This window comes from Phalaenopsis equestris, unplaced genomic scaffold, assembly GCF_001263595.1.
Source record: "Phalaenopsis equestris unplaced genomic scaffold, ASM126359v1 Scaffold000002, whole genome shotgun sequence".
In the NCBI taxonomy this organism is placed as follows: Eukaryota; Viridiplantae; Streptophyta; class Magnoliopsida; order Asparagales; family Orchidaceae; genus Phalaenopsis; species Phalaenopsis equestris.
This window is the reverse complement of record NW_018164444.1, coordinates 18,464,573-18,479,157: the sequence shown is the minus strand read 5'-3', so window position 1 is coordinate 18,479,157 and position 14,585 is coordinate 18,464,573. Positions and strand designations below refer to the sequence as shown.

General features: G+C 38.7%; 2 protein-coding genes across 2 annotated transcripts in view; one reads left to right on the top strand and one right to left on the bottom strand.

The window, feature by feature from the left end:
• Window positions 1-7,962: 7,962 nt before the first annotated feature.
• On the top strand, window positions 7,963-8,563 carry LOC110022082 (calmodulin-2/4-like). Its single transcript, XM_020720873.1, has one exon. The coding sequence runs from the start codon at window positions 8,012-8,014 to the stop codon at window positions 8,351-8,353; it is 342 nt and encodes a 113-aa protein (XP_020576532.1). The 5' UTR covers window positions 7,963-8,011; the 3' UTR covers window positions 8,354-8,563.
• A 1,780-nt stretch (window positions 8,564-10,343) lies between these two features.
• Window positions 10,344-14,585, bottom strand: part of LOC110022076 (dihydropyrimidinase) — a 39,626-nt gene continuing 35,384 nt past the window's right edge. Inside the window, exons 7-13 of the mRNA XM_020720862.1 lie at window positions 13,234-13,321; window positions 13,072-13,150; window positions 12,709-12,796; window positions 12,569-12,609; window positions 12,362-12,414; window positions 12,056-12,212; window positions 10,344-10,784 (exon numbers count right to left, since the gene is read on the bottom strand). Coding sequence (XP_020576521.1) covers window positions 10,593-10,784; window positions 12,056-12,212; window positions 12,362-12,414; window positions 12,569-12,609; window positions 12,709-12,796; window positions 13,072-13,150; window positions 13,234-13,321 — 698 coding nt within the window. The 3' untranslated portion in view covers window positions 10,344-10,592. The remainder of the gene's footprint in view (window positions 10,785-12,055; window positions 12,213-12,361; window positions 12,415-12,568; window positions 12,610-12,708; window positions 12,797-13,071; window positions 13,151-13,233; window positions 13,322-14,585) is intronic.

The following is a 14,585-nucleotide window of genomic DNA, read 5'->3' as shown; positions in this document are numbered from 1 at the left end:
TTGTAGCAGTTAGGTTAGTGCTTGATCTAAAAGATGTTATGCTTTCTATAATTGATGGCCTTTCCTCAACCTACCAAGCCCTAAGAATGGCTATTTACACCAATCTTGAACTATTATGTCTTGATAGCCTCTACTTTCTACTGCAAAAGAAAGATAACTTGGCTAATGAAGCAGTTCACGAACTCCAATCTGACTTGGCGATTGACCCTCCCCGTATTAGAGGACACAATTGTTCATGGTTAGTTCAATCAAAGACTAGGCCCCTCTTTGCCACTAAAAGTAAGTTTGACATTTCATGACAGTCTAGAGGCGAGGCAAACCCACATAACATCAAGTAAGCTTAATTTTCGATAAATTGGGATGCTATGCCATCAAGTCCTGACATCATACAAACTTAGACTATAACACCACCATTGCTACCCTAGAGATCTTCGTCGGAGCATTTTGTCACTTAGACTTGGGTTTTTTCACTTTTGATTTGACATGGCTGGGCAACCAACAAACCTACCATGGAGCTTAACAAGTGGCACTAAGAAATCATCACTCTCCCCATCTAAAGCATTGGCCTTGGCATCCACCACTCACAATGTGCTGTCATCAGTACTACTTCATGTGACAAATCTTATAGGCAATTTACTCTCAATCCTTTTCCTTACCATTGACATCTCATGTTTTTATTTTTGTTGATGATGATGGTTAGGGGCTGTAAGATCAATTGAGCTTTTATCATGGGAACCTTCTGCAACAACCTGTACTTAGTACCATCATAGCCATCCTTGTTGCATAGCAACATCTACGTACTTTCCATTCGCAGCCACTGTAATCACTCGACATCATGATCTTGGTCGTCGACATTTCACCAGATTATCTATTTAAGTAATTCAAGGCTTAACTGCATGTATGTTATGCTAGTACCTAGTCTAAGGGCATTTTAATCTGTTATAAGCTTAAGGGCAATTGTGTCTTTTATTATTAACTATTTGTGGGTATACATAGCTCTTAATAGCCCCGGGTTACGAGTCTTAGGTTTAGGGTCTGGGAGAGATTTCTTACCTCTCGAATTGCAGGAATTGGGGAAGATTACCTACCTCTCAAATTATAGGTGTTTATCTTTGTATTCGTGTTGTATTGTTTTGGATTATTAAAGAAAATATTTGCTTTGCACTAAATTTTCTGTGAGAAATCGTTATGTTTCCTATCAAATTAGTTTTCGAGCTTTTGATTTATGGGAAATAAATAATTGGATCGCTGCACAGAACAATTATGTTGCCTTCGTGACCAAACCTTGTGATAGAGTCGATCACAAGCTAGTTGTGAAGCAAGCGACGGGCTTGTGGAAGGGAACGACACTCTACATTCACGATTGTGGGATTGTGGCGCTTCTGCGTGACCGAAAAGAGCAATACCATTTTAATTGGAGCTAGTTGTCTGTCGCCTTCGTGATCGAACCCTGTGAGTAAGGCTTCGAAAAGATAGCATAACAACTAGTTTTCGCGTTTGAAGCGTTGCGATACGATCGCGGTTCTAGCTATCTAAGAAACAGAAGGGATCACAACTTACACTGATCTCCTTCGCGATCAGATCCCGCATCGTCATGATCATTTTTCTACATGGCCAAGCCCCGCACCTCCATGATCGATCGCCCACGTGATTTGATCACAGCCTGCAGAGACCTAAAACTCTAATCTTTCAATAATTATGCACAAACTAAAACTTCGATCTTAGGAATTTTGTGCCGATGCCACTCGTGAATGCATCTCGTGATTGGGATTGCAACGTACAAGAACTCCATACTAGTTAGTGGAAGCTTTCATGATTGGAAATCGTCTTAAAAGAAGGCAGCAAAGAAGGTAGATAATTTGTAGAAGAAATTGGAGGAAGAAGAGACAAATTAAATATGGGATGGAGGCAGATAGTGTGGACTTGAAGGAAGGAGCGGTATCTTTTGGGAGGGAAGTATTGTTTCATCTGTGCCTAGCCTAAAAGCAATTTTGTCTTTTGTGCTCCTAAGGGCAATGGCAGATAGTGAGGACTTCAAGGAAGAAGCGGTGGAGGAGGAGGAACACCTTCATTTTTTCCCACATTGAGGTATGTATCTTTTGGGAGGAAAGTATTGTCACACCGGCGCCTAGTCGAACAATTTCGATTTGTAGGAATTGGGAGAGATCTCCTATCTCTTAAATTATTGGTGTTTATTTTTGTATTTGAGTTGAGTTGTTTTGGATCATCAAAGAAAATATTTGCTTTGTCCTAAAATTGTTGTGAGAAATTGCATGTGTTTATCTTTCTGGACTCCTGTTACGCCGGTCCAGGAAGGGGACCGGCTTCGTTTCTTCATACACCGGTCCGGGAGAGGCTAGCTTAACCTGTTGTTATGCTGAGGGACCGGCTTGGATCGAGTATGGCGAGCCCAATCAAATTGGCCAAAGGAAAAAGGAGTAGGGGCCACTAATCATGTATAGGAGTAGGGGAAGGAAGGGGCATTTTTGGGTGGAAAGTTTGAAGGGGTCTTAAGGTGTATTTATGAGGGCCGAGTAGAATGGGTTTGGTTGAGGTTTTGTTTTCTGAAGTCTTTGCTTTCATGTGATATTCGGAGCGGTGTCTATGATTTATGGAGAGCCGATCAACCTTTCGAAAAGTAGATCAAGGTTGTATCTTGCTTGTTTTTTTTGGTATTAGTAAAATCAGCCCTTATTTGAGTTTCCCCACTTCTCTATTGCAATTTATCCGTTGTTTGTTTGTTGTTTTTGGTTCCGGATCATATCAGATAGGTCCGTGTGTTTGATTACAAGAATTTGTCTCTACGTAATCCACTTGACATCCAACCATCTCTGACTACAAGCTCATAACATTCTGCACCATAAGCAAAGCAATCATCATTAGGCTTGTTCTTCGAAGCCTACCAATCATTACATGATAAATCACCTCATCTTAAATCTAAACCTATTTTCAACTTGAATCACATTTCCACCTCCAATTTCTTATCCAACTTGCTACTCTATAGCCGTCAAAGTTGCCAAGTGATGGATGATAACAGAATTACAAATTCCAGCAGTTAAACAGCGGTTCTCCAGCACATCCTTTTCTGTAACAAACTTTCTTCTGTAATAACAAACTACAACAAACCCTTTTGTCCTCTCATCGCCCATATATACCATATCACTCATAGGTTACGGCTTGCTGTAGTTTTTAGGAAGCGGTTATACAATTGAATACATTTATTCTTCCAAATATCTGTTTTCTGATTTTTCTCTGTTAAGCCACTGCTGCTATCTACTTCTCTCCATTTCATCCTGCCTTCTGTATTCTACAATGGAAAGCCATGTCCAAAGAGTTAGGCGCTACAATCTCAGGCAACTTACACCCTTACTCATCGGCCTTCTAATCACAGTATTTTAGGCAACAAATGGACATACAAAATCAAAGTCAATCGAGTTGAGACTATATCAAGACACAATGCACGACTAACATGATATCACATATATCAAAATATTCAGTACAATTGCTAAAATGCCACCATTTGGATTCTTATTATGGTGGTTTTTCATCACCACTGGCGTATTACCCTGATGTATTCGGTGCCTTCATACACTTGCCAATTTTTTCAACCACATGAATTGAAAGATCTACAACACATGCATTGTGTGTGCCTTCTCCAAAAATTATATAGCCTCAAACAAGCACCATGTCAATGGTTTGCTATATTTTTTAGCCTCATGGTACTGCTAGTCTTCACCTCGAACATTATAGATCTCTCTCTTTATAATCACAACAATACACTCGTTTACATTCTATTTTATGCTGATGAGGTGCTCCTTACAGCTAACAATCCAACTATCAACCCAGATTTACTCCACTTCCACCAACACTTGCAACATATAATCGTGGCTGTGTACCACAATTTCTAGAATGTTTGGCACTGTTGTCTTCCATCCCCACTCATCATCATCTTAAACAACCAAATGCCCTTGAGTTGACTTCTTCGCTTTCGTATAATTGTAAGCCAATCAAAAGCTTACTTGTAGCAAAGACACCACTCTTTTAGCACTCAAATTTCAAATATGCCAACTTAGACTGATACCGGAGGAGAAAGACCAAACCAAAAAAAATCAACTTTTATTAATAGGAAAAGATAGTTACAACACACATAAACTGTAAATAACATCACCAAAACACAAACGACACAAACAAACACCTTGAGTGTGTATCCCGAGGGCGGTGGAGATTGGTGGGAAGGTGGGGTAGCGGCTGAGAGCAGCGTGACAACAGGTGGGACGGCTGGCTGCTAGTGGAGGGGAAAGAGCTGTACAATAAGTTATTGCAGTAGAAACAGGGTCGACGACACAGGGGAAGCAGTTGGGGATAGCCGACACTAAGGGAAGTGGAGGAGACGGAGCAGGGAAAGATAAAAGGGGAGATACAATCACCATCTCAGAGGAGGATACAACCGGAGCGCCACCATCTCTTTGGATACAACCCTAGAACAGAGAAAAGGATTCCACATAGGGAATCTGAAATCAACTCACAACAAAAATTAAACCCAAATCCAGAAAACACCAATTCAAAGACTCTCACAGAGGAAAATAGAAAAACAAAGCTCCCATAAGGAAATCACATAAAAGGAAGGAGGGGTAAGAGATTGGGCTCTTCCTTGTATGCCGCTCAATCAAGCGGCACACAGAAAAGGGAGGAGAGTGGTGCAAGTGGTTGCTCGCCCTTGGCCGCTTGGCCTGGGTTCATCCTGGATTGGTCCCCAATTGGACTAGTTGGCCAGTCCACCTCTCCCGCTCGCGTTGGAGTCTTCTACGCCCGCTCCCCGCTCGCACGGGAGCTCTTCGCACCCACATCATTTTCTTATGGTTGGGGGAACTTCAACCTCATTTGTAGAAGCTTCTGTCGACACATGGACGGCGAGAAAGCTATTGTAATCTTTTGGGACAGACGGATTGTCTATTGTAGTCCTAGTCGGTCGATCCAATAGACATTGTCGTTCCAAAGCACATTCTGGTAAAATAGGTATCCATCCACCTTTGGCATGCTTTGAGCGGTAACTATAGATAGACGGATATTCTCACGAAGCATGTATCGAGTCATCTCAATTGTAACCAACTTCTCCCACTCCTTATAGTAAGTGAAGTACATCTGATGAACTAGTATGTGAGGAGAAGGCAAATATGGGGTGAAATCTGTGCCAGGCGGGGTCACTCTCCCTAGCTCCCACTTAGGAGAAAACTCTTCTTCACTGATAGAAGCTAGATCCCACTACAAAATTCTCTTCCTTATCAAGCTCTTCGTGCCTTTTACCAAGCTAAAGTTTATCTCTCCTGTCTGGATATTTGACGATGGGTACCATGCGAAACAGAAAATAACCTTTGAATCACTTCATGTGATATTCCAGACATGACACTCAACGTTTCCTCTTCGTACATGTTGAATCTCCTCCCATTGGGATAGCTCAAGAAGCGGTCAAAGTTGTGTCTCTTATCTGTGGTGCCCTTTATATGATGTCGTCTCCTCAAGCTTGCAATTCTTTTGGACCGCTAAGGTCAACCCCGTTGCAACTCCTCTCAACGCCTGTGAAGCGGTATCTTGAGGTACCACAATTTCATACTCTGCTTGAATGCTCATTACATTGATGTTACTACCTTTCAGAGTGGCTACAGTTACCTCAACTGTAATTTTTATCTCGGGGTCCACTGGAGGTGGTTGTGTCTCTTTCTCGTTGGCTGAAAGTTAAGAATCATCTGAAGTCTGTATCTTCTTTCCGATCACCGTTCAACTCTTCAACTGGAAGCTGGTCTGCGGTGTCTTTACGTAACTTTTCGATGATGCCCTGATTGGTGAAGTAAAACACTACTCTAGTTGTGCATACTGCTTCAACCTATATAAATCTATGGCACTTGAACAACTTTCTGGCTGTGAAATACTGTGGATTGGTTTTGTTGGATAGTAGCAAGGGGTTCCTTCGGAAGCTAGAGTCTGCAACTTCTGGCGATAGGAAGTTGGTAGGAACTGGCGTCGTGTTTCTCATATCTTCTCGTGTTTCTCGTAGGAACTGGCGTCGTGTTTCTCATATCTTCTCGTTCCCTCATACGACCTTTCAAAACATGATAGAGGATAGCCTTCCATTGAATTTCATCCTCGAAGTCTGCAAGCTTTGGCTGAAGTTGGCAGATCTCTCACTGTTTCTCCCCTCTGAAAGGCTTGGGCATGTATCTCATTAGTGGCATGACTATGGTGTAGAGTTGGGAGGTGGGAGTGGGCTAAAAAATTTAATTTAGAGTTGCTGATTTTGAAAATCAGCAAGAGGAATCGATGATTAGGTCAAGATTTTTGGCTATGGTTGGGAATAGGAAAGAACAATTTTTGTGGGGGTGGTTTGGGTGGTGGCGGATGCTTAGGTAACTAAGATGAGACTATGGTTGGACTAGCTCTGATACCAAATGATATGGGAGGATAAAGACCAAATCACAAAAATCAACTTTTATTAATAGGAAAATAGGGTTACAACACACATAACTGGAAATAACATCACCAAAACATAAACGACACAAACAGACACCTTGAGAGTGTATCCCAAGGGTGGTGGTAAGGTGGGGTAGCTACTGGGAGCAACGGGACATCAGTTGGGACGGCTGGCTGCTTGGAAAAGGGGAGGGGAAAGAGCTGGACCGCAAGTTATTGCGGCAGAAATGGGGTCGGCAGCGCAGGGGTGAAGCGGTTGGGGATAGATGGCAGCTAAGGGAAGTGGAGGAGACGGGAGTAGGGAAGATAAAAGGGGAGATACAATCATCACATCGAAGTAGGATAAATGCCAATTTAAAAACTCACAGAGGAAAACAGAAAAAGCTCCCATAAGAAAATCACAAAAAAGGACGGAGGGGAAAGGGATTGGCGGCAATGCCGCCCTTCCCAATATGCTGCTCGATCAAGCGGCACACAAAAAAGGAAGGAGAGTGGCGCAAGTGGCCACTCGCCTCACTAAAACCCAAGCCCTAGGCCGCTCGGCCCGGGTTCATTTTGGACCGGTCCCCAATCCAGTTGGGCCGGTCCACCTCTCCAGCTCGCACGGGAGTCTTCCGCACCTGCTCCACACCCGCATCACAGACTTTTAACAGCACCACATCATCTCAATACCGTACCTTACCATCATGAGGTTAGACGTGCCCTTTGCCATGAACGGAGTCAACGGATGCATAAATCCTCAATATTCACTTTTAAAGTCTTAGACAACCACTTTGATGGATCAAAATTACAATGCACTTTGGACTACTTATTTACCAAGGACAACTTTAGCCGTGGAATCATTGTGTTTAAATTCTATATACGACTCATCTTACAGGAAATCGACATTCATTTACGGTGAACACCATAAATTAAAGAATGCTTTCAGATCATTGCAATATAAAATTTGCATAATTGATGCGTCTAGAAAGCACCTCGTGTAATAGAGAGCTTTGCAGCACTCTTCTTCTAGTCTCTCAGATTTTCTATAACTAAAAGAATGTTTGACCCCACTTTTAGATGGTCCTGCTATGGACTTCCCAAGTCTTGCATGTTTTTCTGATTCTGTAGTTCAGGCTGATCATTGTTATTTTTAGTTTCTTTGCAAAAGAGGTAAAAATGGAAAAAAAAATGCCGAGAAAAATTTTTGTGGGGATTCAAATCCATTAGATTTGTTTTAAGATTATTACAGCATAAAATTTGATTAATTATGTATTATATTCATCTCAAAGTAAATTTAATGACTTCCATCCTAATATCCCAACCTAATTTTTTTCAGATGAAGATAAACAATTAAGCAGGCCAAGTTAACTGGTCTTGTGAAACATTTTGTTTCCGGGCGGATATATATATATTTTTTTTCAGGATTTCCCCAGCTTAAAATTTTCTTTTTTCAATCCTTATTTGATAATGCATTGCAGCTTTACATTTTAAGAACTTTGATGCCCAGCATAGCTCACAGCAGATTTATTCAGGTTGCATTACCACCAAGGAGCTCGGAACGGTGATGAGATCTCTTGGTCAAAACCCAACAGAGGCGGAGCTACAGGACATGATCAATGAGGTCGATGCCGACGGCAACGGAACCATTGATTTCCCAGAATTCCTCAACCTGATGGCTCGCAAGATGAAGGACACCGACTCTGAGGAGGAGCTCAAGGAAGCCTTCCGGGTGTTCGACAAGGATCAGAATGGCTTCATCTCAGCCGCCGAGCTTCGCCACGTCATGACCAACCTTGGCGAAAAGCTGACCGACGAAGAGGTCGACGAAATGATTCGTGAGGCTGATGTTGATGGCGATGGCCAGATCAACTATGAAGAGTTCGTCAAGATCATGATGGCCAAATGATTACTGCTTCTGAATTTTCTCTCTTGTAGGTTAGCTTTATTTGCTTTTACCTTGTACCAGCGTGTGTGCATTTTGTTGCGAGTTTGTGCTTTGACTTGTGCTTTAATGTGATTTTCTTGAAGTTTTCTGATGGTGATTGATGGATGTTTTCACTCTTTATTGTGTATGCTTAATGTAAGGTCTGAAATTTACTGTTGATTGCTGGTGGGATTTGGTAAATCTGAAGGATTGAGGGCTGATGAAATAAATCTCAAGAATTGGTAAAATTATATATTTCCTTGAGGTCATTACACCTACCACAATTCTTACGCATCTACATGTGTAACACGGTCTGAAATTTACTGTTGATTGCTGGTGGGATTTGCTAAATCCGAAGGATTTTGTTTAATCTTTCCTTCAGTGCAGATTTTGGCTACTCAGTTTATTCTTATTTTTCGTTTGCAATTTTTATTCATGGGTGAGGGCTGATGAAATAAATCTTTCCTTGAGGTCATTACACCTACCACAATTCCTATGCATCTACATGTGTAACACTTTTAACTTCTATATTTACATTTATAGCACTCCAATCCTTTGCATCTCATCAAAAATATCACTTTTACTGACTTTCAAAATTCAAATGCAACTTTTATGCGTGTCTATAAATATAAATATCTAACTTTTGGTGTTATTATGTAAATTCATAAGAATAGTGTGGCATGCAAGTAAAATTTGCCTATTTTCTTTTATGATGTTGCAGATGAAGAATTGGTATGCTGGACAAGGTATTTATGATTCTCGACTAATTCTAGTTTATAATTGTTTGGTTAATCAGTAAAGTAGGCTTTAACACTTTTTTAAATACTTGGAATAACAAATGAACAAAATTTATCTGTTTTTTATTTAATTTATTTATGATCATAAATAATATTACTTGAGATTCAAGCCTAAGTTTATAAAGTAACGTGATTTACTCTTAAGAACAAAAAAAAGAAAAATATGTGGAATTATTGCTTATCAAACTTGTTTTAAAAAATAAAACAAAAAGAAAATAAAAAACATAAAACGAAAATGGTGCAAAACAGGGAAAATATTTGCGTAAATAAGACGTACGCAGCGCTGCGTACATTAGGGGTTATTCAGGGGGCACAAGGGGGGTTATATCCGGGGTAACTTCCGTGTAACCTCCCTGTAACCTACAAATGAGTTAACGCACTTCTGTAGTTTCATGGGAAGGCCTTATAACAACCTTAATTTGTTTGACGATTATTTTTTAGGAAGTTCAACATCACTTTATTATTTTGCCTTTTGGATATGTTCTTAATAATTTTGAATCAAACCTGTAATTTCATGTTAAATTGTACTTTCAGACACCTCTCCTCCCTCAATCAATAATGTCTGGTTGGCAGGAGGTTCTTCTTGGCTTAAATCTCTTAATAGCTCCTATTAATATTTTGCTGGGTAATAATCTGAACATTCAATGTGATTTATTTTGTCTCATTGATGAATGTAGCAAAAATTTTCATGATTTGATTTGGGACTGAATGAACAACTCCTTTAAAAGCTTCTATTTTTAGCTTCTTTTTCTTTGGGATTCATAACTCCCAATTGAATTATTTTCTTATTTTTGGGCATACTGTAAACCACTTGGTATGTGTAAAAGCTTATTCTAAAGATGCTTTAATCATTCGCTTAGAAACTACACTCTTGTTGAAGATTTGGTGGAGGATTGGATTTTAATATTTTAATTTGGGCCATTTAAATACATACCACACATTTCTTATGTATTTACATATCAAACAACTTATTTCCATTCTGATAACAAGAAAATGAATAAAAAAAGATCTTTAATTAGTTATTTTCTCTTTTGTATTTATCATTATATATATATATATAGATATATATATATATATAGAAATGGCTGAGGGACAAAAATTTAAGCTGCTTTTTTAGCTGAAACTAACCAATATAGCAAAACTGGAAAACAAAATCAATTTTTATAGTCAAGTACATTATTTTTCAAGCAAAATTCTGCAACTTTTTTTCACCAACAAATCAAACCCAAACTCTTTATTTTGTTCACATAAATATATGGACAGGAGAACTATTATACAAGACTGCATATACTGATGATTAATGATCTCTACACAGATCACAACTAAAAGTCTGCCATCTTTGAAAAAGTATCAATTCTGTGACTACAAGTTTTTATGCATTCTACTCTTTCAATACTTCCTTCCAAGGTGGCTTCAAATTGATCTCAAAAAGCTGCAGCTGTTCGATGAACCGGAGAATGAAGAGAAGCTAGATAATTAGCATCTGCCTTATCAATGCCATCAAATAGATAGCTAAAAGGTGGCATTTTTATGTACTTCCCGGAGCCTGAAGTTATCTTCAGATTCCCTTCTTCCCAGACCACTCTTCCACCTGAAATTGTCACCTCTACTTTGCCCTGAAAATATATGAGGGGGCGATTTTAGAATACCAGAATTTGCTTGTGCAGAGCATTCAAAACAGCTAGGGCTTATTTGGCATATTTTCTTTTTTTCTTTTGCTCTTAAAAACATGTTTGTTTGTTTGTTTTCATATATTTTTATTTTTGATTTCTAAAAACAAATTAACATGTTTTTGAAAATATTCAAAACAATTTTAGGTATTTTACGTATTTTTTTATAAAAAAATCATATCATAATCAAATTTGTCAAACGTGTTTTATTTCAAAATAAAATATAAATAAATAAAAATAAAAAAATAAAAAATAAAAGTGATCCAAAATGGCCCTTTAAAAAATTTGATCTCACAAGAACAGTGCATAATAGGATAAAGACTTGTTGTTGTCGTCATCGTCATATAAGACCAGTGTATCCTCTTCCAATGAAGGAAGGGAGGGGAGACTAATAAAAATAAGAATTTTAATAATATGGTTCATCATCAGGTCTCTAGGAGAAAATATTGATTTATATAGAAACTACTGTGATAATTACTAACTACTTATTCTCTAACATATGAATAGATACTGATAATTCAAATATCAGAAGTTGTATTTTATTTTATTTTATAAAAGCTGATGCAATGGTTCTTCCTTCTTCCAAATTCTCTAACATATGAATAGATACTGATAATTCAAACATCAGGAGTTGTATTTTATTTTATTTTATTTTATAAATGCTGATGCAATGGTTCTTCCTTCTTCCATATACTTTCTTCTACAGAGTGAAAGGCAAAGTGCAATTGACATTATTCAAGTGTTTGTTTTGTTTTTCCATAATAAATTCTTAATTTGTGTATCCTACATAAAGAAACACTAAACTCTATTAAGCAAGTGAATTTATTTAATAAAGCGTGTTTAAGTTGGCTTGTCATGTCCCTGTCTCATGTCCAAAGCCTTATAACAAAGAACAGAAAATCAAATTACCCTTACGAGTAAGAAACTAAACTATGATTGATTTGGGGAAGTAAAGCTAGCGTCCAATTCATGTACAAAAGTTCCTTAATAAGATCCAAGAAATGTGGAGCCTCAAAGAGAAATAAAAAATACAAAACACCCAAAGGCTCTTATGTCCAACTAAACTACTGCAACACTTCAAAAGTATCAATAAAAAATGAGTACCAAAGAGAAAAGCACGCAGATCATATAAAAAAAAGGAAACAAACCAACATACTTTGAGAAATTTTGAACTTCAAAAATTGATATTACTTGCTAAACCATGAGCCAACATTTACCTTCCCAGTTTTCCCCTCATACACATTAGTGTCAGATCTCGAATGGTGGGAAGTAGCAGATATCCGGAAGCTTGCATTGGGATTGAGTACGATTATATCAGCATCAGAACCTTCTAATATTGCTCCCTTTTTCGGATATATGTTGAATATTTTAGCACTGCAGAGAGAATTATTAATCAGTTCTATATAAAATCTTGGGCAAGTTGGAACAAATGCATGCCATGGTCACAGATGTTCATTCTCCACATTAACATGAAGTAAATTTCTAATATTGGCCTTCCAACCAAATTATGAGAGTTATCATACCACTCGGTACTTGTTATACGTACATAATCTGTTACAGTTATTTTTTCAGACTCCTGCAATAGATGTTGGAATATTACAGATCATTTCAAGGAAAAATATTACAGAAGATCAAAACCAAATCTTTTATTGAGAATAACTAAAAAGTTATACAGAATAAATGAAACAGCTTATTTTTTTTTGAAGCAGATTTAAACTAAATCAGCTCACCACCATTGTCTCCCAGATGAGATGCATCCTTTCCTCTATACCTGTGTTTTAGATGAAAGAAGTTGAAAAAAGGAGCAAAATTAAATCATACTCATTAAACTAGAGATGATATTATAGGATTCATAGACGTTGCCAAATACCATTAACACCATTTGGAATTTTTCTGAAGTCCCCATATCCAAAAGACTTCTGTGTTGAGTTGAATGTGCAATGATCCGTGCCAACAAGCTGCAAAATAAAAGATTTTTGGAAGCTTCTCAACTGTCTCAAATTTAGAAGCATAAAAAAACTGCAATATGACTGCTAGAGCACATTACATCAGGAATTGTGAATTGGATGTTAAAAATGAAAACTTTTGATGTGCAAGTAACAAAACTGCAGAATTTAACTTTATGGAGTAAAATTAAAGTGCAGAATACGCTAAATCTCACTTTATTTTTTCGATTCTTTGATAAACTAACAGATATATAAAGTTTTCAGGCTTATGAAAGAATTATTGCTACCTGCAAAATTCCTGTTGCTAGTGCATTCTGGAGGGCTTTGTCATGTCCCGCTTTCCTTATTGGAGGACTCATAACAAATCTATTTGAAGGAAAGAAATGAGCATCAATTTCATGACTACTTTTCAGAAAAAAGCGAAGGAAAAAAAAAAAGAAGAATCTTGCTTTGCAGCAGTTGTGAAATCGGAGTCCCAAAGCCCGGATTCATCAAGGGTCAAACCAGAAACTACAGGTTCACCAATAACCCTTTGACCTGCAACTCACAAGCGAATTAAAGAGTTAACATGGAGAGAAAGGACATTAACAGAAATAAAAACATACAAGAAAAAAGAAAAAAATACAGTTATAGCAAGTTTTCATTGTGAACAGACATCAATTAACATACATTTGCAAATAAAATGACTAAGTAAAAAGTATGGAACTTGTCAATTAGTAGGAATAGAATTTGAACGTTCAGAGATGAATAATATAGAAGATATCCTTCCCCGCACCTCAACACCAAATTGATTAATTGCTGATACACCAATGATGCAGCCAGAAAATGTCATCCCTAACTAAGAAAATAACCATAGGTTTTACGAGGATATTCCAAGTGCTATTGACACCGGAACTAGTTAGGAATGTGGCGGAACAAAAAATTTTTTATTAATATAAAAATAGTATTGCAACAAGCCTCAAACAAAAGGAAAATACAATAATAGATGAATCTCTATTTAGGGACTGTAGAAAGAGATCCGAAGGCAGTGACGGCAGGGTGCGTAGGGATTGTGTTTAGTTGGTTGTAGGTAGGTGGGATAGCGAGGTCGAGGAGGAAGTAGGCGTGGCGGTAGGTGGTGGAGAAATAGAGGGGTAGTTGGCAGCTAGGGAGAGGTAGTAAAATGTGTCGGGGAGAAGAAGCGAAGGAGATTGGAAGTTTACAACACCACCTCGGATCAGGATACAGCCTAACCACCACTTGTCGTCGGATACAAGCTTAACAAGTGGGAAGAGACTCATCACAGGAGATCAGAAGACAACTCACTTAGAACTGACTCCCCACACACAGAGGACAACAATTTATAGACTCCTGTTGGACAAAGGAAACTTCTACACAAAGGAAGCGGATGGGAAGGTAAGAGAAATCCAGAAAAATTCTTCCCAAATGAGGACAAGTGTGACAGACTCGCGAAGCATCTCCCTGAATCACGAGAATTCACGATCTGCCTTCCGCTAACACACGAGAACGTGACCCACCCAGTTTCTGCTCCCGCGAAGCATAGCAGGTATTCTGGCCCCACTGGAGCAAACCGCCTCGCTTCGGGGAGCATTTAGCGCCCGCACTCGAGCGCTGATTCAATGCGTATACTAGTCTCTCGGGGTTGGAGAAGCTTCGACCTCTTTTACCGAAGAATTAGGCTCTGTTTGGCGCAGCTGCAGATTCTCAGCTTTTCAGCTGCAGCTGCGCTGCCCCAGGAAGCAGCTGCGGGGAAACTGACTGTCTGTGTTGTGCAGCCTGGTGGAAACAAAAGGGGGGGCCG

Coding starts and splice junctions, on each gene's coding strand:
- LOC110022082 (XM_020720873.1), top strand. CDS start 8,012: ATGAGATCTCTTGGTCAAAACCCAACAGAGGCGGAGCTACAGGACATG.